Genomic DNA, 26076 nt, shown 5'->3' with positions numbered 1-26076 from the left:
GCTCATCAATCCACAATTTGACATCAGCTGTGTGAATCGGTGCATTTTCCTCTTGGTAAATGGCACTGTTTGAGAAAAAATGTATACACTGTGGGGTGCACATGGTTGACCAAATTTGTACATAGTCGCTGGCAGTCACTCTACCATTCAAGGTGATGATGGGGCCTGTAGAATACCAAGATATGCCGCATTAAACCATGATTGCGCCGCAATCATGCTTTACCGTTGGTACAAGACAGTCCTGTTTGTAAACTTGGGATGATGTTTGCCACACGTAAACAAGCCCAGTGGTTGGGAACAGTGCGAAGCTTGATTTATTGGACCATATTACCGTCATCCATTGAACAATATTTCACGATTTATGGGTGTTGCACCACTCTCACCCCTTCTGAGCATTAATATCGGTCAATAGTGGTTTGACAATTGCAGCTTGCTCGTCAATGTTTTGCTTATGGAGTTCCCTCCGCAAAGTTTTTGTGGACAGAGGCTTTGGAAGACTGTGACTGAGCTCAGCAGTCACTTTAGCAGCAGTTTGTTTTCTTATTCCATGTCACAATCATGCGCAATGTCCTTATGTCTCTTTTTCGGTCAGTTGACCATGTCCGCCGAGCTTATGCTTATTAGATGATGTTTTCCTGATAACTGTATATTCCATCATAAACTTTGATACTGTAGCTCACGACTCAAATTGGCAACTTCAATCACAGAGGTACCAGTTAAGCAGGCACCAACAATTTGCCCTCTTTGAAACTCAGTAAGCTCTGACATGACTCAGCATTACTAGCAGCGTACGCAGTAAATGACGAATGTGAGGCATCCCACCTGTTAGCTGGGTGTCTCATCAGACAGTGGAAGCAAAAGAATGTTACATCACTTCGGCTTTCAACGTAAAATATGTCGTCATGTTTACACCTACAAATCATGTAGTGTTTCCATATTTTTGTCCAACCCCTGGATGGCAATAAATGGTACAAAAAAAGCAAGATGGCTAGATGGGTTACTGGTTTTTATCTCATCTGTTAGTAGGAATGCTGATAAAAAAAAAGTCAGTAGAGAGAGAATCTACAGATTTACACAGCTTTCCTGAGCTTCCAGAGGCAGGGCGCTAGTAATCTGATGTCACACTGCACAGAGAACTGAGTGTAATCGGAGACCTGAGTGGAGAGAATGGACACACCCTTCTCTATACAGTCTCATAGGGAAACATGCACAGCTGAGGCTGTCAATCACCATCTGTGTGCTGGAGTCCCCTTCCTCCTCCCCCTGGATTCCTTGGAGTAGGCATAACATGTCAGAAGTGAGTCATGCAGGTAGAAGAGGAAGGAGACAGCAGACAGACAGAAATCACACCGATGTGCTTTGGATTGGGGCACACTACAGAAGGATATGCTTTGTTAATTTTTAATTTCAGAGGTTTACAACCACTTTAATATAATCTGAAAAAAGAGGCAGTGTTGCCCTGGTAGTGGAATTTAAACTCAATCAGCAGATCAGGGATAATCATCAAGTGAATATGGGCTGCACCACTCACAGCCATGTCACACAGCTGGTGTTGTCAAATAGTGGTTTGACGAGCATGCTGATGAAGTCTCGCACCTTCCCTGGGCACCTCAGTCACCAGACCTCAATATCACAGAGCCACTATTTTGGAGAACAAGGCACGGCTTGTTTTCCGCCTCCGGCATCTGTGCGAGAACCGGAATGATTTTTGCAAAGAATGGTATCAGATTCCATTATCCACCATCCAAGACTCATACTTGGCAATTCCCCTGAGAATTCAGGCTGTCTTGGATGCCAAAGGTGCTCCAACACCATATTAGGTACCGATTTTGTTCTTTTACCTGGTGTTTCCATAATTTTGTCCAATCCCTGAATTGAACTATATTGTTAACCCACACCTGGGCTTTAGAATTGCACTGGATCCTACTATATGTTCTAAAAACCATGTGTGGTTGCAGGAAGTAACATTATAGCTCTGCCCCTTTTGGCAGATTTATTATATATATAGTGGGTGAAAGTTAGTGGTGTACTGTGGCCTGGTGGAGCAAAATGTAGAAGTGAGGTAATGAAACTGTTCTCTTGGTTCCCCTATTTGGACTTCTCCTGCTATGGCCTTTCTAGTACCTGACAGGAGCTGATTATCATATGGGAACAATAACCTTAACGTTATACTAGACGATGTGGGTTTATAGACTTTAACATAGTACTTAACCACTTAAGGACCGCCTCACGCCGATGTACGTCGGCAAGGCGGCACGGGCAGGCAAAATCACGTACATGTACGTGATTTGCCTCCCGCGGGTGGGGGGTCCGATCGGACCCCCCCCCGCCGCCCGAGGCGGTCCCGTTTGGTCCCCCGGCGATCGGAGATGAGGGGGAGACCATCCGTTCGTGGCCCCCCCCTCGCGATCGCCGCCGGCCAATCAGATCACTTCCTTTGCTGCTGTGTGCTAAACAGCAGCAAAGGAAATGATGTCATCTCTCCTCGGCTCGGTATTCCGTTGCAGCGCCGAGGAGAGAAGACATCAATGTGAGTGCACCAACACTACACAACACAGTAGAACATGCCAGGCACACAAAACACCCCGATCCCCCCCCCCGATCGCCCCCCGATCCCCCCCAATCACCCCCCCCCTCCCTGTCACAAACTGACACCAGCAGTTTTTTGTTTTTTTTTTCTGATTACTGCATTGGTGACAGTTTGTGACAGTTACAGTGTTGGAACAGTGAGTATTACCCCCCTTTAGGTCTAGGATACCCCCCTAACCCCGCTAATAAAGTTTTAACCCCTTGATCACCCCCTGTCACCAGTGTTGCTAAGCGATCATTTTTCTGATCGCTGTATTAGTGTCGCTGGTGACGCTAGTTAGTGAGGTAAATATTTAGGTTCGCCGTCAGCGTTTTATAGCGACAGGGACCCCCATATACTATCTAATAAATGTTTTAACCCCTTGATTGCCCCCTAGTTAACCCTTTCACCACTGATCACCGTATAACCGTTACGGGTGACGCTGGTTAGTTCGTTTATTTTTTATAGTGTCAGGGAACCCGCCGTTTATTACCGAATAAAGGTTTAGCCCCCCGATCGCCCGGCGGTGATATGCGTCGCCCCAGGCAGCGTCAGATTAGCGCCAGTACCGCTAACACCCACGCACGCAGCATGCGCCTCCCTTAGTGGTATAGTATCTGAACGGATCAATATCTGATCTGATCAGATCTATACTAGCGTCCCCAGCAGTTTAGGGTTCCCAAAAACGCAGTGTTAGCGGGATCAGCCCAGATACCTGCTAGCACCTGCGTTTTGCCCCTCCGCCCAGCCCACCCAAGTGCAGTATCGATCGATCACTGTCACTTACAAGGCACTAAACGCATAACTGCAGCGTTCGCAGAGTCAGGCCTGATCCCTGCGATCGCTAACAGTTTTTTTGGTAGCATTTTGGTGAACTGGCAAGCACCAGCCCCAGGCAGCGTCAGGTTAGCGCCAGTACCGCTAACACCCACGCACGCACCGTACACCTCCCTTAGTGGTATAGTATCTGATCGGATCAATATCTGATCCGATCAGATCTATACTAGCGTCCCCAGCAGTTTAGGGTTCCCAAAAACGCAGTGTTAGCGGGATCAGCCCAGATACCTGCTAGCACCTGCGTTTTGCCCCTCCGCCCGGCCCAGCCCAGCCCACCCAAGTGCAGTATCGATCGATCACTGTCACTTACAAAACACTAAATGCATAACTGCAGTGTTCGCAGAGTCAGGCCTGATCCCTGCGATCGCTAACAGTTTTTTTGGTAGCGTTTTGGTGAACTAGCAAGCACCAGCCCCAGGCAGCGTCAGGTTAGCGCCAGTACCGCTAACACCCACGCACCGTACACCTCCCTTAGTGGTATAGTATCTGATCGGATCAATATCTGATCCGATGAGATCTATACTAGCATCCCCAGCAGTTTAGGGTTCCCAAAAACGCAGTGTTAGCGGGATCAGCCCAGATACCTGCTAGCACCTGCGTTTTGCCCCTCCGCCCAGCCCAGCCCAGCCCACCCAAGTGCAGTATCGATCACTGTCACTTACAAAACACTAAACGCATAACTGCAGCGTTCGCAGAGTCAGGCCTGATCCCTGCGATTGCTAACAGTTTTTTTTGTAGCGTTTTGGTGAACTGGCAAGCACCAGCGGCCTAGTACACCCCGGTCGTAGTCAAACCAGCACTGCAGTAACACTTGGTGACGTGGCGAGTCCCATAAGTGCAGTTCAAGCTGGTGAGGTGGCAAGCACAAGTAGTGTCCCGCTGCCACCAAGAAGACAAACACAGGCCCGTCGTGCCCATAGTGCCCTTCCTGCTGCATTCGCCAATCCTAATTGGGAACCCACCGCTTCTGCAGCGCCCGTACTTCCCCCATTCACATCCCCAACCAAATGCAGTCGGCTGCATGAGAGGCATTTTCTTTATGTCCTCCCGAGTACCCCTACCCTACGAACCCCCCCAAAAAAGATGTCGTGTCTGCAGCAAGCGCGGATATAGGCGTGACACCCGCTATCATTGTCCCTCCTGTCCTGACAATCCTGGTCTTTGCATTGGTGAATGTTTTGAACGCTACCATTCACTAGTTGAGTATTAGCGTAGGGTACAGCATTCCACAGACTAGGCACACTTTCACAGGGTCTCCCAAGATGCCATCGCATTTTGAGAGACCCGAACCTGGAACCGGTTACCGTTATAAAAGTTAGTTACAAAAAAAGTGTAAAAAAAAAAATATATATAAAATAAAAAAAAAATTGTTGTCGTTTTATTGTTCTCTCTCTCTATTCTCTCTCTCTATTGTTCTGCTCTTTTTTACTGTATTCTATTCTGCAATGTTTTATTGTTATTATGTTTTATCATGTTTGTTTTTCAGGTATGTAATTATTTATACTTTACCGTTTACTGTGCTTTATTGTTAACCATTTTTTTGTCTTCAGGTACGCCATTCACGACTTTGAGTGGTTATACCAGAATGATGCCTGCATGTTTAGGTATCATCTTGGTATCATTCTTTTCAGCCAGCGGTCGGCTTTCATGTAAAAGCAATCCTAGCGGCTAATTAGCCTCTAGACTGCCTTTACAAGCCGTGGGAGGGAATGCCCCCCCCCCACCGTCTTCCGTGTTTTTCTCTGGCTCTCCTGTCTCAACAGGGAACCTGAGAATGCAGCCGGTGATTCAGCCAGCTGACCATAGAGCTGATCAGAGACCAGAGTGGCTCCAAACATCTCTATGGCCTAAGAAACCGGAAGCTACGAGCATTTTATGACTTAGATTTCGCCGGATGTAAATAGCGCCATTGGGAAATTGGGGAAGCATTTTATCACACCGATCTTGGTGTGGTCAGATGCTTTGAGGGCAGAGGAGAGATCTATGGTCTAATAGACCCCAATTTTTTCAAAAAAAGAGTACCTGTCACTACCTATTGCTATCATAGGGGATATTTACATTCCCCGAGATAACAATAAAAATGATAAAAAAAAAAAAAAAAAAAATGAAAGGAACAGTTTAAAAATAAGATAAAAAAGCAAAAAAATAATAAAGAAAAAAAAAAAAAAAAAAAAAAAAAAAAGCACCCCTGTCGCCCCCTGCTCTTGCGCTAAGGCGAACGCAAGCGGCGGTCTGTCGTCAAACGTAAACAGCAATTGCACCATGCATGTGAGGTATCACCGCGAAGGTCAGATCGAGGGCAGTAATTTTAGCAGTAGACCTCCTCTGTAAATCTAAAGTGGTAACCTGTAAAGGCTTTTAAAGGCTTTTAAAAATGTATTTATTTTGTTGCCACTGCACGTTTGTGCGCAATTGTAAAGCATGTCATGTTTGGTATCCATGTACTCGGCCTAAGATCATCTTTTTTATTTCATGAAACATTTGGGCAATATAGTGTGTTTTAGTGCATTCAAATTTAAAAAAGTGTGTTTTTTCCCCAAAAAATGCGTTTGAAAAATCGCTGCGCAAATACTGTGCGAAAAAAAAAAATGAAACACCCACCATTTTAATCTGTAGGGCATTTGCTTTAAAAAAATATATAATGTTTGGGGGTTCAAAGTTATTTTCTTGCAAAAAAAAAAAACTTTTTCATGTAAACAATAAGTGTCAGAAAGGGCTTTGTCTTCAAGTGGTTAGAAGAGTGAGTGATGTGTGACATACGCTTCTAAATGTTGTGCATAAAATGCCAGGACAGTTCAAAACCCCCCCAAATGACCCCATTTTGGAAAGTAGACACCCCAAGCTATTTGCTGAGAGGCATGTCGAGTCCATGGAATATTTTATATTGCGACACAAGTTGCGGGAAAGAGACAAATTTTTTTTTTTTTTTTTTTGCACAAAGTTGTCACTAAATGATATATTGCTCAAACATGCCATGGGAATATGTGAAATTACACCCCAAAATACATTCTGCTGCTTCTCCTGAGTACGGGGATACCACATGTGTGAGACTTTTTGGGAGCCTAGCCGCGTACGGGACCCCGAAAACCAAGCACCGCCTTCAGGCTTTCTAAGGGCGTGAATTTTTGATTTCACTCTTCACTGCCTATCACAGTTTCGGAGGCCATGGAAAGCCCAGGTGGCACAAAACCCCCCCAAATGACCCCATTTTGGAAAGTAGACACGCAAAGCTATTTGCTGAGAGGTATAGTGAGTATTTTGCAGACCTCACTTTTTGTCACAAAGTTTTGAAATTTGAAAAAAGAAAAAAAAAATGTTTTTTCTTGTCTTTCTTCATTTTCAAAAACAAATGAGAGCTGCAAAATACTCACCATGCCTCTCAGCAAATAGCTTGGGGTGTCTACTTTCCAAAATGGGGTCATTTGGGGGGGGTTTGTGCCACCTGGGCATTCCATGGCCTCCGAAACGGTGATAGGCAGTGAAGAGTAAAATCAAAAATTCACGCCCTTAGAAATCCTGAAGGCGGTGATTGGTTTTCGGGGCCCCGTACGCGGCTAGGCTCCCAAAAAGTCCCACACATGTGGTATCCCCATACTCAGGAGAAGCAGCTAAATGTATTTTGGGGTGCAATTCCACATATGCCCATGGCCTGTGTGAGCAATATATCATTTAGTGACAACTTTGTGCAAAAAAAAAAAAAGGTGTCACATTCCCGCAACTTGTGTCAAAATATAAAATATTCCATGGACTCAATATGCCTCTCAGCAAATAGCTTGGGGTGTCTACTTTCCAAAATGGGGTCATTTGGGGGGGGGGGGTTGTGCCACCTGGGCATTTTATGGCCTCCGAAACTGTGATAGGCAGTGAAGAGTGAAATCAAAAATTTACACCCTTAGAAATCCTGAAGGCGGTGATTGGTTTTCGGGGTCCCGTACGCGCCTAGGCTCCCAAAAAGTCCCACACATGTGGTATCCCCGTACTCAGGAGAAGCAGCTGAATGTATTTTGGGGTGCAATTCCACATAGGCCCATGGCCTGTGTGAGCAATATATCATTTAGTGACAACTTTTTGTAAATATTTTTTTTTTTTTTGTCATTATTCAATCACTTGGGACAAAAAAAATAAATATTCAATGGGTTCAACATGCCTATCAGCAATTTCCTTGGGGTGTCTACTTTCCAAAATGGGGTCATTTGTGGGGGTTTTGTACTGCCCTGCCATTTTAGCACCTCAAGAAATGACATAGGCAGTCATAAACTAAAAGCTGTGTAAATTCCAGAAAATGTACCCTAGTTTGTAGACGCTATAACTTTTGCGCAAACCAATAAATATACGCTTATTGACATTTTTTTTACCAAAGACATGTGGCCGAATACATTTTGGCCTAAATGTATGACTAAAATTGAGTTTATTGGATTTTTTTTATAACAAAAAGTAGAAAATATCATTTTTTTTCAAAATTTTCGGTCTTTTTCCGTTTGTAGCGCAAAAAATAAAAACTGCAGAGGTGATCAAATACCATCAAAAGAAAGCTCTATTTGTGGGAAGAAAAGGACGCAAATTTCGTTTGGGTACAGCATTGCATGATCGCGCAATTAAAAGTTAAAGCGACGCAGTGCCAAATTGGAAAAAGACCTCTGGTCCTTAGGCAGCATAATGGTCCGGGGCTCAAGTGGTTAAAGTGTTATAATGTACCTGTTTTATGTCATCACTATCTGGAAATTTTGCCATTTTATTGCTGAAGTAAAAAATTTGATTTTCTCTATATACTTACCTGTAAAATCCATTTCTTGAAGTACATCATGGTACACAGAGCAGGCTACATACTTAACTATCTGAGTTATGCACCACCTATAGGTGAATGGACACTGGCAGATTAATCAAACAGGAAGTCATAACCCCTCCTATACAGGAAGTACCTCAGTTTTGTAGCAAGCAATGAATTCCCAAAAAGAGGGGAGGGACCTCTGTGTCCTGTAATGTACTCCAATATATGGGTTTTAAAGGTAAGTCTGTAGAAAAAATCCAATTTTCTTTATCGTACATCAATGGGATATAGAGCAGGCTACATACTTAAAGTAGAACTATAGGCAAATTTGTTTTTTTTTTAATTTTGGATAAAGCAAAGGAGGGTTATAATCCCTGTCAAATTTATTTTCGCCGTTGGTGTCCCAATGTGGAAATTTCTCTTCACTTACTGTCCCATAGCCAAACAGGAACTCCTTGGGACCCCCAGGTTACCAGAACTAGTGTCCCCATTGGAAGATTTCCCCTCTATTACTTTTCTGGGGATAACCCAAAATTTGAGATTTTCTTTTATATTTATATATTTTATTTAGAGACTAAATCTGTCCATTTAAAGTACTTGAGGCCGATTTCATTTCTGCTCCCGATAAAGGAAAAATCCCCCCCCCCCACATATTTCTGCTGGTGATACTTCCTGGCTTCACACCAGGCATATAAAATTTCCATAGAAGCTTCCTGAAGCCGGCTTCCTGGCACTCAACAGTGCGGACTTAACAGGACCCAAGAACATGGCTGGACCTGGAGTGTCCAAGGAGCATCCCCCGCAAGATTCACTATGTCAGTGTACCAAGCCCTCTTGGACTAAGACCCCATACGCACTATACATCGTTTGTTGTCTGATTTCCTTTAAATTTACCAAAACCATGTAGTGCAAGGGCCTGCCTGATTCCATTAAAATTGAAACTCTTAAGGTTTGACCTCATACTTTATGGTTTTGGTAAATCTGAAGAAAAAAATCTACAGAAAATTGTATAGTGTGTATCCAGCTTAAGCCGGCTAACACTTTTATCACTGTTGCCACCTCCCGGAGTCTTCGCAGAAGATGCAGCAGTAGTTAAAACAGGGGAAAGGCGTAGATTAGGGGGAAATGGTCCCTTAAGTGTTACAAGTGAATCTACCCTTATTGCCAATGGGACTCTTGTCCCAAACACAACTTTTCCAATTTGTTGTAGAACCTGGAATCCAGGAGATCCACCTGCAGAGTTCCCCAATGTTGGCAGATTGCCGAAAACATCTCAGGATTCAGGGACCATTATCCCAATGTTAGTTGCTGGAAAAAACTCCCTGACAGTTTTCTATACCTGGAATATGTACTGGCGACAGAGACGGCACATGCTGTTCTGCCTCAGACAGAATGTGGTCCACCTTCCTGAGCTGCACAACTCTTGGTGCCACCCTGGTGGTTGATATATGACACTGCAATGGCATTGTCAGACTGAGCCCTGACCACAAACCTGTGCAACTGGTTCGTCCAATAATCCAGAGCAAGGTGTACAGCCCAAAGTTCCAAGATATTGATGGGCAGTATTCTCTCCTGTGGAGAACAAGTCCCCTGAACTGTAGCCACCTTCAAACCTCCAAACCAACTGGAGAGACTGGCAACAGGGGTTATTATCTTCCATATCACTGGAAGGAAAAATTTCCCCTTTACCAGATTCTGAAAAATCAACCACCAATTTGAGCTCTGCAATACCCCGGGTACTGAGCCCTACGGTAATCCAATGCTTGGATCTTCATGTTCCAGATAGAGAGAATGTTCTTCTACAAAAGACCTGGAGTAGAACTGCACATAGGGAACTGCTTCAACATAAATATGATTTCCTCATGCAATGATGTATTAAAGGATACCCTTTGCTTCCTATATTTCGATTTAAATCTGGAACCGACTGCTCCCTGAGCAAAGATTATTGAGGTATTCTGAGATTGACGTCCCCTGCATCTTCAGCAAGTCCAGCACCGGGGCTAGGAGCTTTGTGAACCCTCCAGGGGCTGTGGCCAGCCTGAATGGTGGTGTCACAAAAAATAAAAGTGGCGACTTTCTACTGCAAATCGCAGAAATCTTTGATGAGCCTGGAAAAAACTGGCACATGAAGATATGCACCTGAAATCTACCTCATGCAGAGAGGCCAACACTGATTGGACCAATCCTATCTAAAACAGAAGGACATTTAGAAACTTGTCTAATGCCTTGAGATCTAAGATAGACCTCATGTTCCCGTTTGGTTTTGGGGTTGCTACCAGTTGAGTGTTTACAATAATAAGGCCATAACTTCTGCTCCAAGACCAAATGTAGAGCAAAAGGCTGATGACTCTGTGGCAGACCCTGAAGGTTCCAAAGAGGTGTTCTTAACCTACCAGGTTTCTGCTGGCTAAAGATGGAGCAAATCACTTCAGAGACTGCCCTAAGATCCTCTGGCCTGAGATACTCTCAAAAAACAGCAGCCTCAGATGCCTCGCTCACTCTAAAGGGGAAAAGCTTACAGCACCTGGTATTCCAGGGCAGTCTTCCATCTAAGTACTAACCAGGCTCAATCCTGCTTAGGCTCTGAGATCAGGAGTGTTCAGGGTGATGCAACCGCAGATCATCTTACAAAAAGACAAATGCGTCAGCAATCACTGCAACTCCAAACACCACAGTGGCTCAGATTAACTTGATACCACTGGTCCATTGGGAGATATGAACACTGCCAGATCACTGATCCTGAAGGTGGTGCACCTGCCTCCCCCTACTGCCTCTCCCTTCTGGAGCCATTTAACCCGTATAACAAGTAAATAATGTAGCAGGTATATTTGCCAAAACCTAATATGCAGTTCCCAAGGATGCAGGTCCAAAATCTTGTAGGTTTACCGCTATGCAACCTTGTAGGTATGCAAGTACGCAGGTACTCAGGTATGCAGTTATGCAGGTATATAAGTATGTAGTACAATGCAAATAAGCATGTACCTATGCAGTTCAATGCAGATACGCATGTAAGTATGCAGTTCAATGCAAACAAGCATGTAAGTATGCAGTTCTATACAAGCAAGTTCAATGCAAATAGGCATGTATGTATGCAGTTCAATGCAAATAAGCATGTAAGTATGTATGCAGTTCAATACAAGCAAACATATAAGTATTTAGTTTAATGCAAGCATGCATAGAAGTATGCAGTTTAATGAAAATACGCATGTATGTATGTATGCAGTTCAATGCAAATATGCACATATGTATGCAGTTCAATGCAAATACACACGTATGTATGCAGTTCAATGAAAATACGAACGTAAATATGCAGTTCAATATACGCAAAAATATAAATATGCGGTTCAATGCAAACAGGCATGGATGTATGCAGTTCAATGCAAATATGCATGTAAATATGTTGTTCAATGCAAATATGCATGTATGTATGCAGTTCAATGCAAATACACAGGTATGCATGCCATAATGATACATTATGTTGCACCTGCCCAACTGCATCTGGCCCCATACTAGTTTTGCAGGGCTAGCCAAGTACATATGCATCCAACGTAGCCTGAATACAGCCTCTATGATGCTTCAGTGCAGTCACAATGTAAGCTCCTGCAGAACAAATGCACACTACTCTGGAGACACAATTCCTTAACGTGAACTCATACCCATACAGGGATGTATTGACAAACAGTTGTACAAGCCCCACCCCAGATTAGGCAGCAAGATTAGGCAGCCTTTATGCAAATTATGCACTAATGCAGTATATAATCATGTCCTGTTTGGTCACGCAGCTCTCCCCTAGGAAGTACTCACACTTCATTATCAGGCCATAGCCTGCTCCGTGTCTCTAGAAGCCTCGCTGATCCTTGAGCCCACATGTGATTTCAAACATAAAATGGCCACACAGAGAGACCAACCTGGCCAGACCAAACAGCACAATGCCCCCAGTGACCACAGGGAGAATGACCAGACAGTCAGATCGCTCTTTTTAAAAAAAAGAAAAAAAAAAAAAAAAAAAAGAGATAATGCAAATGCAAACTTGCCATTCCTGCTACAGGAATCTGAATCATAACAGGTGTTCAACCTTCACCCATCATGGCGAGCTCTGTCATAAAAGACTTTCAAGGACTTGCTCCCCCTTAATCTGGGGTCCACACCCCTGGATCTGTATAGCAACCTGCACAGGGTTCCATTACGCAGGGTCCAGCACCGTAAGGCTGCATTACAGGCCAACCTCAAAGATTCTTCTCTCCTATCCAACGAAGCTCAGATACTAACCATTTTGGCTGTGACTGAAGCCCATGATTCTCAGCAGAACCATTTCCGGACCTCCAACAGCACATCAGTGCCCACCACCATCAGACACTGGCAAAAAAACGGAGGTACTTCCTTTATAGTAGGGGTTATATAGGGGAGGACTTCCTGTTTGATTGATCTGCCAGTGTCCATTCACCCATAGGTGGTGCATAAACCAGATAGTTAAGTATATAGCCTGCTCTGTGTCCCGTGATGTACGCTAAAGAAAAGACAAACTTGGCTTCTAGCTGGATGTGTTGTTATTCATAGAGGATACTTGGGTATTTAAGTGTCAGCATGTAAAGTGAGTTTGAATGCCACTGGGCCACAGGCAGCTGTACGAATAATGTTATTCTCATATTATGGCCCCAGGTGCTTGGTTGGTCCTTCTGATCCTTAGCCTGGAACCAAGAGGAGAGTGCAAGGCTTTACAATCTAAGTAGCTCCATGGTGAACAGTGGGGTTTTGCGGTGGGTCAGGGGGGTGGTGTAGTGGGGTTTCGAACCTGCCATCAGTACACACTTAAGCATTGTGGATCTGCTTTGGGTACTGGGGCCTGAAATGGGACAAACAGTCTAAACCCTTAGTATCCCTGCTAACAAGCTAATATTAAGTTCAAAATAAATTCCAAAAAACACATTAGTCTTATCTGCAAAACCCTGCAAAGTAAGACCGACTTTAGTAGAGTTTTCCTGACACAGGCAGCCTTCAGCTACAGACGGGGATGATAACTTATATCCATGTGAATAAAGAAAAGACAACTTCTTACCTTGCATTCAGTTTGGCTATAAAAAGTCCATATTCTGACTCCCTGTTTTTTTCTTTGTGCAACATGGTTTTAAGAGCATTTATTGCGGTATCCAAAATTTTACAGGCCTGAAAAAATTATTACACACACATGATTAACAGTGTAAAATAATTGCCTCATGTGGATCTTTGTAAGATATTTGTGGTTTGTCAGTTGAGTTTACTCCATAAAGTTGAAAATAAATTCAGCCATGTTCTCCAAGATTCAATTACGGCTTGTTTTGCTGATAGCTGTGGGCTGACTTTACACGTACATTTGGTGATCAGCCCTGCATTAAGACTGGGATCATAGGAACTGAAAGCCACTTGCCTCCCATTTCTTTTCTCTCATCTTTCCCTTTACCTTCATTTTGTTTTTCCTAAAGCATAAGCCCAGTCTTTCTGACTTTATCTGAAGTCTAAAAAAAGTTAGGACTGGACATACACTTTAACGTTCACATCATACATAATGCCTAAACCTTAGGCATTTTTATGTAAATGACAAATTTACAGCTTAACACCTAAGCAGTATTGTTGGTTGAATGACTAAAATGCTATATTTCAGGAGCTTTGGTTAATTTTGCAATTGTACATTAGGTACTCCAAAGTGTCTTCTTCTATGGTTGAAAACATGTTTTATACATTACATAAAGGTGTTTCTGGTCAGAGGATGATCTTGCTACATGCAAGCTCAGCTATGCTCACAATTTGAATGAAAGCTGTCATAGGAAAAATATGTAGGCTGTCATGTTCAATTACTTCACGAAAATTAAGTCCGGGTAGGTCTGGACTTGCAATTTTGTCATTTTCTAAAATAGTGAGGAGCTGCTAAAAGTTTTTATGGGCTGGTCGGCCAATACCAGCTCCCTGTAAATAGTGGATGGTTGTGTTTCCAGTACCCGAGGTTTGTTAACATTAGTATATTATAAGTCTTTGAACTATTCTAATTTTCATGTCAGGGCTGCTCCATAGCCCAATTATGACACTAAGTACATGGCATGCCAACCAGACACTGCAACACTGAGTACATGCTTGTTCATGGGTAACTACCATTCAATGATATGACAGTGTCTCAACCACTTGAGCCTATAAGCTTTCACTAAAAAAGAAGCATCTTGGGTACTGATTAAGGATGGTCCCAATGTTCAAATCGAACGTAAGTTGGACTCGAACATCGGGTGTTTGTTCACAGATGAACCGAACAAATGGGGCATTTGCGGCAAATTAGAGCGCCGTAGAGCGCTCCCCAACTGCGAGATCGCAGTGCATTGATGGCCTGCAGATTGGCCAAAGTATGCACCTGACCTGCATGCTTTGGTCAATCACAGCGCAATCTGCTGTGAGAGCCATGATTGGCCAAAGGCAAGGTGCCTTTGGCCAATCATGGCTCGGGGGCTAAGTCCACGTCCCACGCTATATAAGGCTGCTTACACGGCGGCCGTATGTAGTGTGATATGTGGAGGAGATTGAGAAAACTTGAGCTAGATTAGGCAGGTTAGTTAGTGGCGTGCAGGCAGTGTATATATATATATATATATATATATATATATATATATATATATATATATATGTATATATATATATTAGGGCTGATACTGATTAAAATTTTCGTGTTCGATTAATCATTTTTTTTTTTAATCGATTAATTTGGTTAATTATAACGCACATACAGATCCAACTACTTTTAGCTGATCTCCTTGCAATGCAACTCTGCATTAGTCAGTGGTAAATGTGGTATACACTATATACAATCACCCGACACTAGTTAGTTTCATTGGGTAGTTGTGTTTTATTGAACTTCAATCAACTTCAACACAGTTCTGCTACTGTAACTGGAATCTAAGTGTTTACTGCCACTGCACCGCCCCACAAGTGTTGTACCCAGTTTTCATGTTAGTGATGCCATGATATTTTTTCCATCCATCACTGATAAACCTAAAAAAGATTCTGTCTCCTTTTTCCCCACCAAGAGCATCCAACTATTTGGCATTTAGATACACTTTAAGATGACCTTGGGATTATTGAAGGGTCATATTTTGCTGCATTAAGATAACTGTACATGGATAAGATCCCTGAATCATTTTCAGCACCGTACAACGTAAGACCTTGCTCACCTCTCCTCCACCTCCTGGACTTGGACCTTCATCTCCTTGTCCACACTCCACCCGGAGCTCTAGATCGCTATCCCTGCAGAATGTAGAGCCACGGCTCGTGACTTCAACTGTTTCTTCAGGTAGGACACCTGCCTCAGGTCCTGACAAACCAGCTCTGGTTTGTAAGGCCTTCGTTAGCAGACGGAGGCTCTTGGGGAAGGGGGGAGGACTCCGGTGATGTCGATGTCTGTGACGTCACCAGATCTCCGACGGAACTCCCTGAAGCCGGAGGAGAGGTGAGTACCTATCAAAAGAATTTTGATCGATCAAAAAAATTAACGATTAATTGAGGAATTAATCGTTAATTTCCGCAGCCCTAATACATATATATTTATATATATATATATATATATATATATATATAAATAAAGTGCAGTCAGTGTAGAATATATATATACAGTGCAAGCAGTGTATTACTATATATATATATATATATATATATATATATATATATATATATATATATATATATATATATACACACATACAGTGCATTCAGTGTAGACTATATATATATATACATACACACACACACACACACACACACACACACACACACACAGAGTGCAATCAGTGTAGAATACATATATACAGTGCAGGGTATATAGTGCAGTGCAGAGTATATAATACAGTGTATTAAAGTGGTTAAGGGGAACCCTATGACAGAATAAAAAAAAAAAAACAGCGTGGGGTCCCCCCCGAAATCCATACCAGGCCCTTTGGATCTGGCATAGTTTTTAAGGGGAACTCCACGTCAAAATGTAAAAAAAAATGGTGTGGGCCCCCGCAAAATCCATACCAGACCCTTATCTGAGCAAGCAGCCTGACAGGCCAGGAAAGGAGGGGGGCGAGCAAGCACTCCCTTCTCCTGAACCATACCAGGCCGCTTCCCCTTAACATGGGGAGGGTGCTTTTGGGTGCCCCTCAAAGCACCTTGTCCCCATGTTGAGCCAGGGCGGGGTCATCCGGTTACGCCAGCGGGTGGCCCTGCCCTTGACTATATAAGAGCTATCAAATGTAAAAGACAGCAGTCAGCAGGAGCTCTCCCATGGAAGTAGAGTTTTTTCATTTTTTTCTTCTTCTATTTTTCGGGTCCATCGGGCGGCGTGATTGACGATGGATGTACATCGCGGGACACTTTTTCTTTCTTAATAAAGGAATTGTAAAAAACTGTCTATTGTGGTTTTTACTTTTTGACACTTTTTTGGTGAATGGGTATGGGTATAATATCCGATACCCATTCACATAAGGGGGGGGGGGGGCAGGATCTGGCGGTCCCCTTGTTATAGGGCCTGGTATATACTGGAGGGACCGCACGTCATTTTTTACATTACAACTGCGAGCAAGTTTAAATTAAATTTTTTTCCTTTAAAAATATAATTTTGCTGCGGCACTGTTCTGCACATCACACAGATGCGCCACTTTGCGCCACTGGGGTCCCCTTACTAGACTAAGGGGACTCCAGACATGATATTTAAAGGAATATTTCTTTTTTTTTGTTTCACTTTAAGCATTTTTAAAATCACTGCTCCTGAAAAAAGTTGCTTTAAAAACTTTTTTTTTTGCATTGATACATGTCTCCTGGGGCAGTACCCAGGTCCCCAAACACTTTTTATGGCAATAACTTGCATATAAGCCGTTAAAATGAGCACTTCTGATTTTTCATGTTCGTGTCCCATAGACTTTAATAGGGTTCGCATGTTCACTAGAATTTTGCCTGTTCGACAGTTCTGGTGCAAACCAAAACGGAAGATGTTCGGCCCAACCCTATTACTGATGTAACAAGACAATTAAATGACCTATACCTTTCGTTCTTTTTCTTCTTTTTCTTCACCTAAAATTGCCTCAGTTAATGAACATGTGGTTTCATACAGAAGCTTTGCATCCCTCTTTAGATCTTTGGCTTCCAGAAGCAAAGACCTGGCTTGTCCATGATTCTTCTCACAGTTTGCCAGCACAGATAATAAATAAAGGCATCTTAGGTGATCGTGCTTGTCGCCGATATCCTGCAATGAATATAATAGTTAAATTTGCCAACTTAATTAAATTTTTAAATAAAGACTCCTATTGAGTGAAAGATCGTGTTTAACTTCAACTAGCCCAGGTTACAGCAGGGATGCTCAACCTTTTGAACAGCGAGGGCCACTTAAGTGATTTGGTAACCGGTCATGGGCCACAATAAAATAAAATGGTTCAGAATTTCACATTTTTTTATTTTGAACAGCATAATGATCATTTTCCACCTGCAGTCACTGAATGCCAGGAGAAGCCAGGTTTCAGCAGTTATAGGAGGAAAATGGTGAGAACCGGTTCCTGTATATGTAACCGCCACCACCCATCCTGTCCAAGTGTAAAACAGAGAGTGACACACCCCCTAACTACTGGTGTAATGACAGGACCGCCTTTGTGATCCCTGACGCTACACCAGTGGTTGGGGGGTGTAGTAAAAACATGTCTCAACTATATGGTTTTACCCCCCCCCCCCCCCCAAACAGCAATGTAAACAAGCCCTTACTCTCTTGAGCTCCCTATAAGGCTGCTTTTACACTGATGTGCTGCGGTTTACCCAGGTGTGGTCATTTTCTGAAAGCGTATCAAAATTCCTGAATGCAAGAGTTTCAGAGTGCTTTTAGAAAGTGCACCAGACCCAAAACGTATAATAGAAGTTTACGGCAAAGCACAGGTAACCCGCAGGAAAGCTGCAGGTACATTGCACTGCACCCAGTGGATCGGTGTCAAAGCAGCCTAATGCCCTGTACACACGGTCGGACTTTGTTCGGACATTTCGACAACAAAATCCTAGGATGTTTTCCGACGGATGTTGGCTCAAACTTGTCCTGCATACACACGGTCACACAAAGTTGTCGGAAAATTCGATCGTTCTAAACGCGGTGACGTAAAACACGTACGTCGGGACTATAAACGGGGCAGTGGCCAATAGCTTTCATCTCTTTATTTATTCTGAGCATGCGTGGCACTTTGTCCGTTGGATTTGTGTACACACGATCGGAATTTCCGACAACGGATTTTGTTGTCGGAAAATTTTATATCCTGCTCTCAAACTTTTGTGTCGGAAAATCCGATGGAAAATGTGTGATGGAGCCTACAAACGGTCGGAATTTCCGACAACAAGGTCCTATCACACATTTTCCGTCAGAAAATCCGACCGTGTGTACGGGGCATAATAGTTTTTAACCCTTTTATAGGTGCGAATAGTGTAGTGTATGTGTTGTTTAATACACTGACCTTTTTAGCCTCTTCCAGCTTTTGCTGACATCGCTCTCCAGGCTGCTATAAAAGGACCCAGGTAATGGGCACTTGTTATCATCTTGCCTGGGACAGGAGGGGGCTTGATGCACTCTGATGCTCTGGGATAGTCGGTTGGCAAGCTCAGATAACCATTAATGAAGACCCCGGGCAAGCACTTCCCTGGTTTGAGGTCGGGAGCCACATCAGAGGCCTCCAAGGACCACATGTGGCCCATGGGCCACAGGTTGAGCACCCCTGGGTTACAGAGTACAGCATACTAAAAATAATTGATTGCTTTGTGCAACAAGTCTGTATTAATACCTGCCACTACTCTACAGTTGCCACATTTACCCATACACATGATAGGATTCTTCTACCAAGATTTATCAAAGAATAAAGTTGAAGGAATCAGCACAATTAGGTTTTTCAGCCCCTTTACGATGTCTTAAAATGAATATATAGAATGCTTCTTACTTGCTCAGGGCTTCAGTTTTTCACCTAAGCATTATAGTGCTGCACCAGTCCACCTTATTTCCTTTCATCAGTGATCCGGGACCCCCACTTGCTATTCCACTTGAAAGAGGAAATGCCCAAAAACAACCTTTGCAGGTTCATTGTCTATTACAAAGCCTGATTAATCAAAGTGTCTGTACTAAATTAATCGGGGACACATTTTAACAGCTACCAATCTGGTTCAAACCTAAATTAATAGTTTGCATCTGACCGGTATCAATAAAAAACAGAAGGACCAACTATATCTAATAAACACATTAAAAAAGCCTTCAAATTTACAAAGCTGCTCCCATAAAGGAGTGATATTTATAGATTTCTGTTACCTTTGTTCCAGATGTTTTACATCAATGTTATGTTTTTTTTCAATATCATTTAATCTTTCATAATATTTTATACAGCTACTGTTTTGTTAGAGTTTGTCAGATTTTAAAGAAATGTGTTCTCACCTGGAATGACTTATATGCTTGTGACAGTAGGATTCTAGCTGATTGGAAATGCCCAAGCTGTATCAATATATCAGCCTTCTCCAGCCACAGATAAGTAAGTGAAAGTCCACTTAATCCTTTCCCATCTGCACGTACGCTCAGCAGCTAAGGAAAAACAACAGGATTAAAATGAAACGGTCCACCAAGATAAACTCTTAGTCCAGAATATTTTCACACACAATATAGGTCTTTACAGGACCCTTCATATATTATGCATTTCATTCTTACAAGCAAGCCTGTGCTTTTTTTGTTTTATCCACTATGAATCTTTATCAACTGAACAAAAATGCAGACTTATTCTCTAGCGCTAATAAAAAAAGTAACCTAAAAGCAATTAGAAATCACCTTTAAAGTGGAATTCCACCCAAAAAATGGAATTTCCGCTTTAAGTGATGGTGACCCCCTGACATGCCACATTTGGCTTGTCATTTTTTTTTGGGGGGGGGGGGCAGATACCCTCTTTTTAGAGCCATGCGGTTCCTACTTCCACACGGGGCTCCACGGCCTCGGAAGTTCACCTCTCCCCCCTCCTCCCTGCAATCTTCTGGGACGGCACAGGTCCCAGAAGATTGCCCGGCCATTCACAGTGCGCAGCGTGGTTCGCGCATGCGCAGTGCGTGCCCAGCTGAGAAGCTACAGCATGGCGCCCACAGTAAGAATGCCGGCACCGTGGAGAGGAGGGAGAAAGGAGCGAGGCTTCCTATGCCCGCACCGTTGGACTGTGGGACAGGTGAGTATCCAATTATTAAAAGTCAGCAGCTACACTTTTTGTAGCTGCTGACTTTTATTTATTTTTTTTTTCGACGGAACTCCGCTTTAAATGTTTTAATTTCAAAAGTTAAAACCTGATTAGTTGCTACAGGTTATTGCACTGTGCAGCGATTAACTGAATAAGCATGATAGTGTCTGACATGGATTAGGAGCTCATCCATCAGTAGTGGAGCTAATGGGATTACAGTAGTGTTTTTCAGACACAACTAAAACATAATGTAGGTACTGGCTGCTTTATCCATATTAAAGTGTATGTAAAACCAAAACAAATTTTTTCTTAAAGCGTAACCCCACTTGTGTTGAGAAAAAAACATTCCCCTCTGGGTGATCTATGTACCTTTTGTTATTTTGAATAAATCCATGTGTGTTTGTCTGTGCCTCTGTACTGAGTGGGTCTAATGGGAGTGGCTTTATAATTAACTGTCAGGTGTGCAGCTGCCGAGTACTAATGAGGAAATCTGCTGGGCCTGCATCCCTTTAGACCCCTTTCACGCTGGAGGCATTTTTCAGGCGCTTTAGCACTAAAAATAGCGACTGTAAAGCGCCTGAAAAAAGCCTGATCTACAATCCCAGTGTGAAAGCCTGAGTGCTTTCACACTGGGGCGCTGCGCTGGCAGGACGTCCTGCAAGCAGCTTCTTTGAGGCACTTTAGGAGCGGTGTATACACCGCTCCTAAAGCGCCTCTGCCCATTGAAATCAATGCAGGAACACAGGATCAATACTTTTCCTTCTGATGGAAAGGCAATCTGCCTTGTTTACATAGATTGTCCTTCTGCCTATGTACTGTCTGATCGGTGAGTGCCGCTGGGCTCCCACTGTGTGTGATCTGGCACAGAGCGGCTGCCCTGCCCCAGTATATGTACAATGGGTGGTCCGCAAGTGGCTTTTAAAGGGATATTAAAGATTCAGCTTTAAAAAAACAAACAAAAAACAAATGTCATACCTGCTCTGTGCACTGTTTTTTGCACAGTGCAACCCCGATCCTCTTCTTCTTAGGTCTCCCACACTCTTGGCACGTCCCTCTTGACCAGTGCCCCCAATAGCAAGCCGCTTGCTATGGGGGCACTGGTGCATGCTCGGGGCGGGCAGAGCCACAGCTCTATAAGACACATAGAGCTGTGAATCGGCCCTACCCTCACTCTCTATGCTCACTGGCTGTGATTGACAGCCAATGGCTCCCACTGCAATCTCAATGAGAAGAGGCAGTCCCAGGACAGCCGAGGCTCTGGTGCACATTGCTGGATCAAGAGGGGGCTCAGGTGAGTATTAGGGGGGCAGTGGGGGAGCAGCACAGAGAAGGTTTTTTACCTTCATGCATAGAATGCATGAAGGTGAAAAACCTTCAGCCTTTAAAACCACTTTAAGCTGATCTGCTGCACAGGACCACTGCTGTCTTGTCTACACCATTCTGTGAAATCTACTACCTGTTAAGGTGGCCATACATGGATTAAAATTTGGCCGGTTCAGTAGGGACCAGTCGAATATTGATCCATGTATGAGCAGCCTGGTTGTAGAGAAGCCAAAGTCATTTATTCATTAGTCTTGGGATGTTTTTCACCATTTTTCGGCTATTCAGAAAGTCTTTTGATTGTGAAAGAACTAATCAAAAACAAATGTGAAAAGGGATGCAGATTGAAAAAAATGAAAGCATCATCTCCAAGAAGGATTAAGAACATTAAAATGAATATGAAATGACACCAGCAGCAAAATAACCTTTTTTTTTTCTCTCAATCTACTCTATACTATAATACAATACAAAATAAATAAAACAACAATACAATTTGTCAATTTCATTACTAGCTTAGAAGGGCGAGAAAAAGTAAACACATTCATGTAATATAGCTGAAGAGGGAATAGTCCTCTAATACATTTTCAGGTATACGGTTACTTGAACAAACAACAAAAAGGAACAGAACACAAATTTAATCTATGTTCATTTTTAAAACTTTGGAAAAAAATGTTTTCCTTTTTATTCGGAATGTTTCAATTTTAAGTTTCAGAAAGTTCAAGCAGTGGTCAACAAACAATCCAACATAACAAACAAGGAAGTAAACAAGATGATGAAATGATGCAGAAATATTGCCTGAGCTAAGCTCACTTAAGGGTGATCGCAATCACAGAATACACTCCTACAAACCACACAGGGCAAGATTATTGCTGTACTTTGTGCCTGAACATCTGCAATCTTTTTCTTTTCTTTGTGAAGCATGGTATATGATCTAATACAACAAGAAAAAAGAAACTGTGGAAATGCGATACCAACACGGACTACCAAATATTTTATTTATTTGAAACAAAGTATACACTGTAGTGTAAGTTGTATCAAAATTGCAAAAAAAAAAAAAAAAAATGCATTTTTGATACAACTTGTATACTATTTTTTTAATAAATAAATATTTTGTAGTTCAAGATGGTTTTGCATTTCCACTGTTTCTTTTTTCTTGTTGTATTATGACTAAATTTGTGGTGACCCCCAAATATATAATAGGGTAAGGGCACTTTTAATTGTTTTTTTTTTTTTTTTTTTAAATCTTTATTTAAGGTATGCGGGTTAAACAAAATGGCATTATATCACACATTTTAATCAACAATATCAAATGAAAGGCAACGACAGAAACCCATAAAAAAAAACTACATAAATTAGTGACATGGCAGTCAAGGTTCCATAACATTGTCATACTTCAGGAAACTGTGGTCTATAGACTCCGCAACAGTTATGTCCTGTATGTTAATCTGAACCGCGGCGGGAACCACCAAACTGAAAAGAGGGTTAATGTTATTGGACTTACAGTATGTATACCATTGGGTAATTACAATAGAGAGGAAGAACGACAACCAGAGAGGTAAAACGTCCTTATCCCTAACTGGCAGGTACTGAGCCCTTGGACTCCAGAGGACTAAAACAAAACAGTCTACCTCCTATAAAGTGTGACTCTTAGTCCTGGATTCGCAGGAATGGCACTAATGGAACCCCGCAAGCCGAGAGAATGTTCTCATTATTAGGAAGGAAAAGTGGACAACAACGAAGGTGTCAATGGGGGATGGAAAGATAGGAAGGAAGAGAGAATGAACAGTAGAAGGGACATAAGGAGGGGAGGGGGATAGAAAGCTCTGGCAAGGTCGATGGCCCAAGGCCAACAGGAGTACTCAAAGGTAGGACTTGTAATCATCTGAGAATTGGAACAGATCCCAATGTGTCCAGCGGGTGTTGTGTTACTTCTCTCTATCCCCTAGGGCAGCTGTAAGATGCTCCATCCACTGTATATCGCACACCCTGACAAACCTCTGTGACACCACTGCTGGAGATTGTTGCTTCCATACGCTGGGGCCACACGCTCTTGCTGCATTCAGAAGGTGTTTTAGTAGGGATTTACGATATCGCTTGCAAGACATCGGTGTCAGGTTTAGGAGTACTGCTGCCGGGTTATCTTGAAGAGAGATGTTGGTGAACTTGTGAATTATCTGTAGAACTTGTCTCCAGAAAAGGGACAGTTCTAGACATTCCCAGAAGATGTGAAGTAATGTGCCAGTTTGGGTACCACATCTCCAACACAGAGGGTTGTGTCCTGGGAATATTGACGCTAACACCGAAGGAGTCCTATACCAACGCGTCAGGATCTTGTAGATGATCTTCTGATACTTGCTACACAAAGATGACTTATGTGCAAAAAAAGAGGATATGATTCTTTTGGTCCTCAGTAAATGTGGTGTTGAGATCTCTCTCCCATTTCTTCAAAAATGGGGGGTCATGTTGAGATGTGTGAGCAAGTAAGATGTTGTAAGAATAGGAGAGGGACTTACGTATGGGTTCATCAACAAGGCATAGGTCTTCGGAGGACGTAGGTTGTCTACGGAAACAACCGTTTTCAGGGAGGGATCGGAGGAAGTGGGAAAGTTGTGAAATCTTCCACCTGCCCAAAATGGAAGAATTAAGGATTGGATATAGGCCTGAGGGGTCAACCCACTCAGAAGGGCCAAGAAAAGAAGAGGCTCTAACCAGGCTCCAGTCTGATTGGAGCCAGAAGGACCTGTCAGAGATATCTGGTGTAAAGTCTGGGTGTCCAATTATGGGCGTTAACGGGGCGGGATAGCTGGCCGTCTCTGCTACCCTGAAGTATCTGTGGAGTTCCTGCATTGTGGGCTTGATCAATAGATGCGGGGAGGAAGATCGCGAGAACCAGGTCCCGCTCCAAGGTAAGCCCGCTAAGGGAATCGGCACCGTTTCCTGTTTCAGGCGGACCCATAATTTATGGGGTGAGTGTCTGCACCAGTCCACTACTCTGTTCATGCGGGCCGCAGTATAGTAAAGGGCTGGGTCGGGGAGACCAACCCCACCTATGAGTTTAGGCCGCTGCAAAATTGATCTGCTAAGTCGTGGAGGCTTACCCTGCCAGACATAATTGATGAAAATTGTACATAGCTTACCAAAGAAGCTCTGCGGAATCCTAACTGGCAGAGCTTGTAAAAGGTAGAGCAGTTTTGGCATGACGTTCATCTTTAGAATATTACATCAACCAAACCAGGAAACCACCATGCTCTTCCATCTGTCTAAATCTGAAAAGAAAATGTTCAGGAGGGGCTGGAATTTGAGTTGGTAGATGAAATGTAAGTTAGAAGGGATCTTAGTGCCTAGGTATTGGATAGCCTGAGGAGTCCATCGGAATGGAAAGTTACTAATCAAGGCGAGCCTGGGAGTCTGGAGTGAGGGAAATGTTGAGCGCTTCTGCTTTTTGCAAATTGATTTTAAAATCCAATAGATCACCATATTGGCGCATTTCGGCTAAGAGGACCAGGAGAGAGGTATGCGGCTCTGAGATGTAAAACAGAAGATCGTTCGCGTAGGCGGCAATTTTATGGTGGTAAGTGTTCGTTGCGAGTCCTCTAACGTCAGGGTTAAGCCTAATGTGTTGCAGTAGTGGTTCTAGGGAAAGTATGAAGAGGAGCGGAGAAAGCGGGCACCCCTGTCTCGTGCCATTACCAATAGCGAAAGGGCTGGAAGTGACTCCGTTTACCCTGACCTTTGCTGTGGGGGCGGAGTATATGGCAGAAATCCAGGACAGGATGGAGGTCAGCATCCCAAGGCGTCGCAAGGTGACTAGGAGGAAAGTCCAGTTCACCCTGTCGAACGTCTTTTCGGCGTCCATAGACAACAGGATGAATGGGATGTTAAGACGCTTAGCCCTTGCCACAACTATTGTCCTTGTAGTGCTGTCCCGTGCTTCTCTATTGCGTATAAATCTCACCTGATCTAGGGGGATTATACGTTGGAGGACAGAGCCTAATCTCTCAGCCAGAATTTTGGTGAACAACTTAAGGTCACAATTAAGCAAGGAAATAGGCCTGTAGCTTGCACAAAGAAGCGGATCTTTTCCTGGCTTGGGGATGACGGTGATGCTTGCTTGCAAAAGGTCCGGTGGAATGGTATGATTGTCTAGAATTGCATTAAAGGCGGTGACAAAGTGCGTCGCCAATCGTGCTTGGAAAGCTTTGTAATAGGAAATTGTAAATTTCCCCTTCGGAGACCCTGCAATAGCGCTTGCGAGTTCCTCTGTGGTTATAGGCTGTGAGAGCAAAGCTACCTCCTCATCATTGAGAGAGGGCAGATTTGCCATCGCAAGATAAGCATCTATTGCCTCCATCCTATCCGGGGGAAGGTCT

The 26076-nt window shown here is 43.2% G+C and overlaps 1 protein-coding gene across 2 annotated transcripts in view; it reads right to left on the bottom strand.

Moving 5' to 3' along the window:
• CFAP46 (cilia and flagella associated protein 46) overlaps window positions 1-26076 on the bottom strand; it is a 333386-nt gene that overhangs the window by 110931 nt on the left and 196379 nt on the right. For both annotated transcript variants that reach the window (XM_073596084.1, XM_073596086.1), the window contains exons 36-38: window positions 19609-19752; window positions 17206-17406; window positions 13231-13337 (exon numbers count right to left, since the gene is read on the bottom strand). In XM_073596084.1, coding sequence (XP_073452185.1) covers window positions 13231-13337; window positions 17206-17406; window positions 19609-19752 — 452 coding nt within the window. The remainder of the gene's footprint in view (window positions 1-13230; window positions 13338-17205; window positions 17407-19608; window positions 19753-26076) is intronic.

The sequence above is a fragment of the Aquarana catesbeiana genome, linkage group LG08 (assembly GCF_042186555.1).
Source record: "Aquarana catesbeiana isolate 2022-GZ linkage group LG08, ASM4218655v1, whole genome shotgun sequence".
Taxonomy (NCBI): domain Eukaryota; kingdom Metazoa; phylum Chordata; class Amphibia; order Anura; family Ranidae; genus Aquarana; species Aquarana catesbeiana.
Note: the sequence above shows the minus strand (reverse complement) of the source record. Positions and strands in the feature narration are given on the sequence as shown.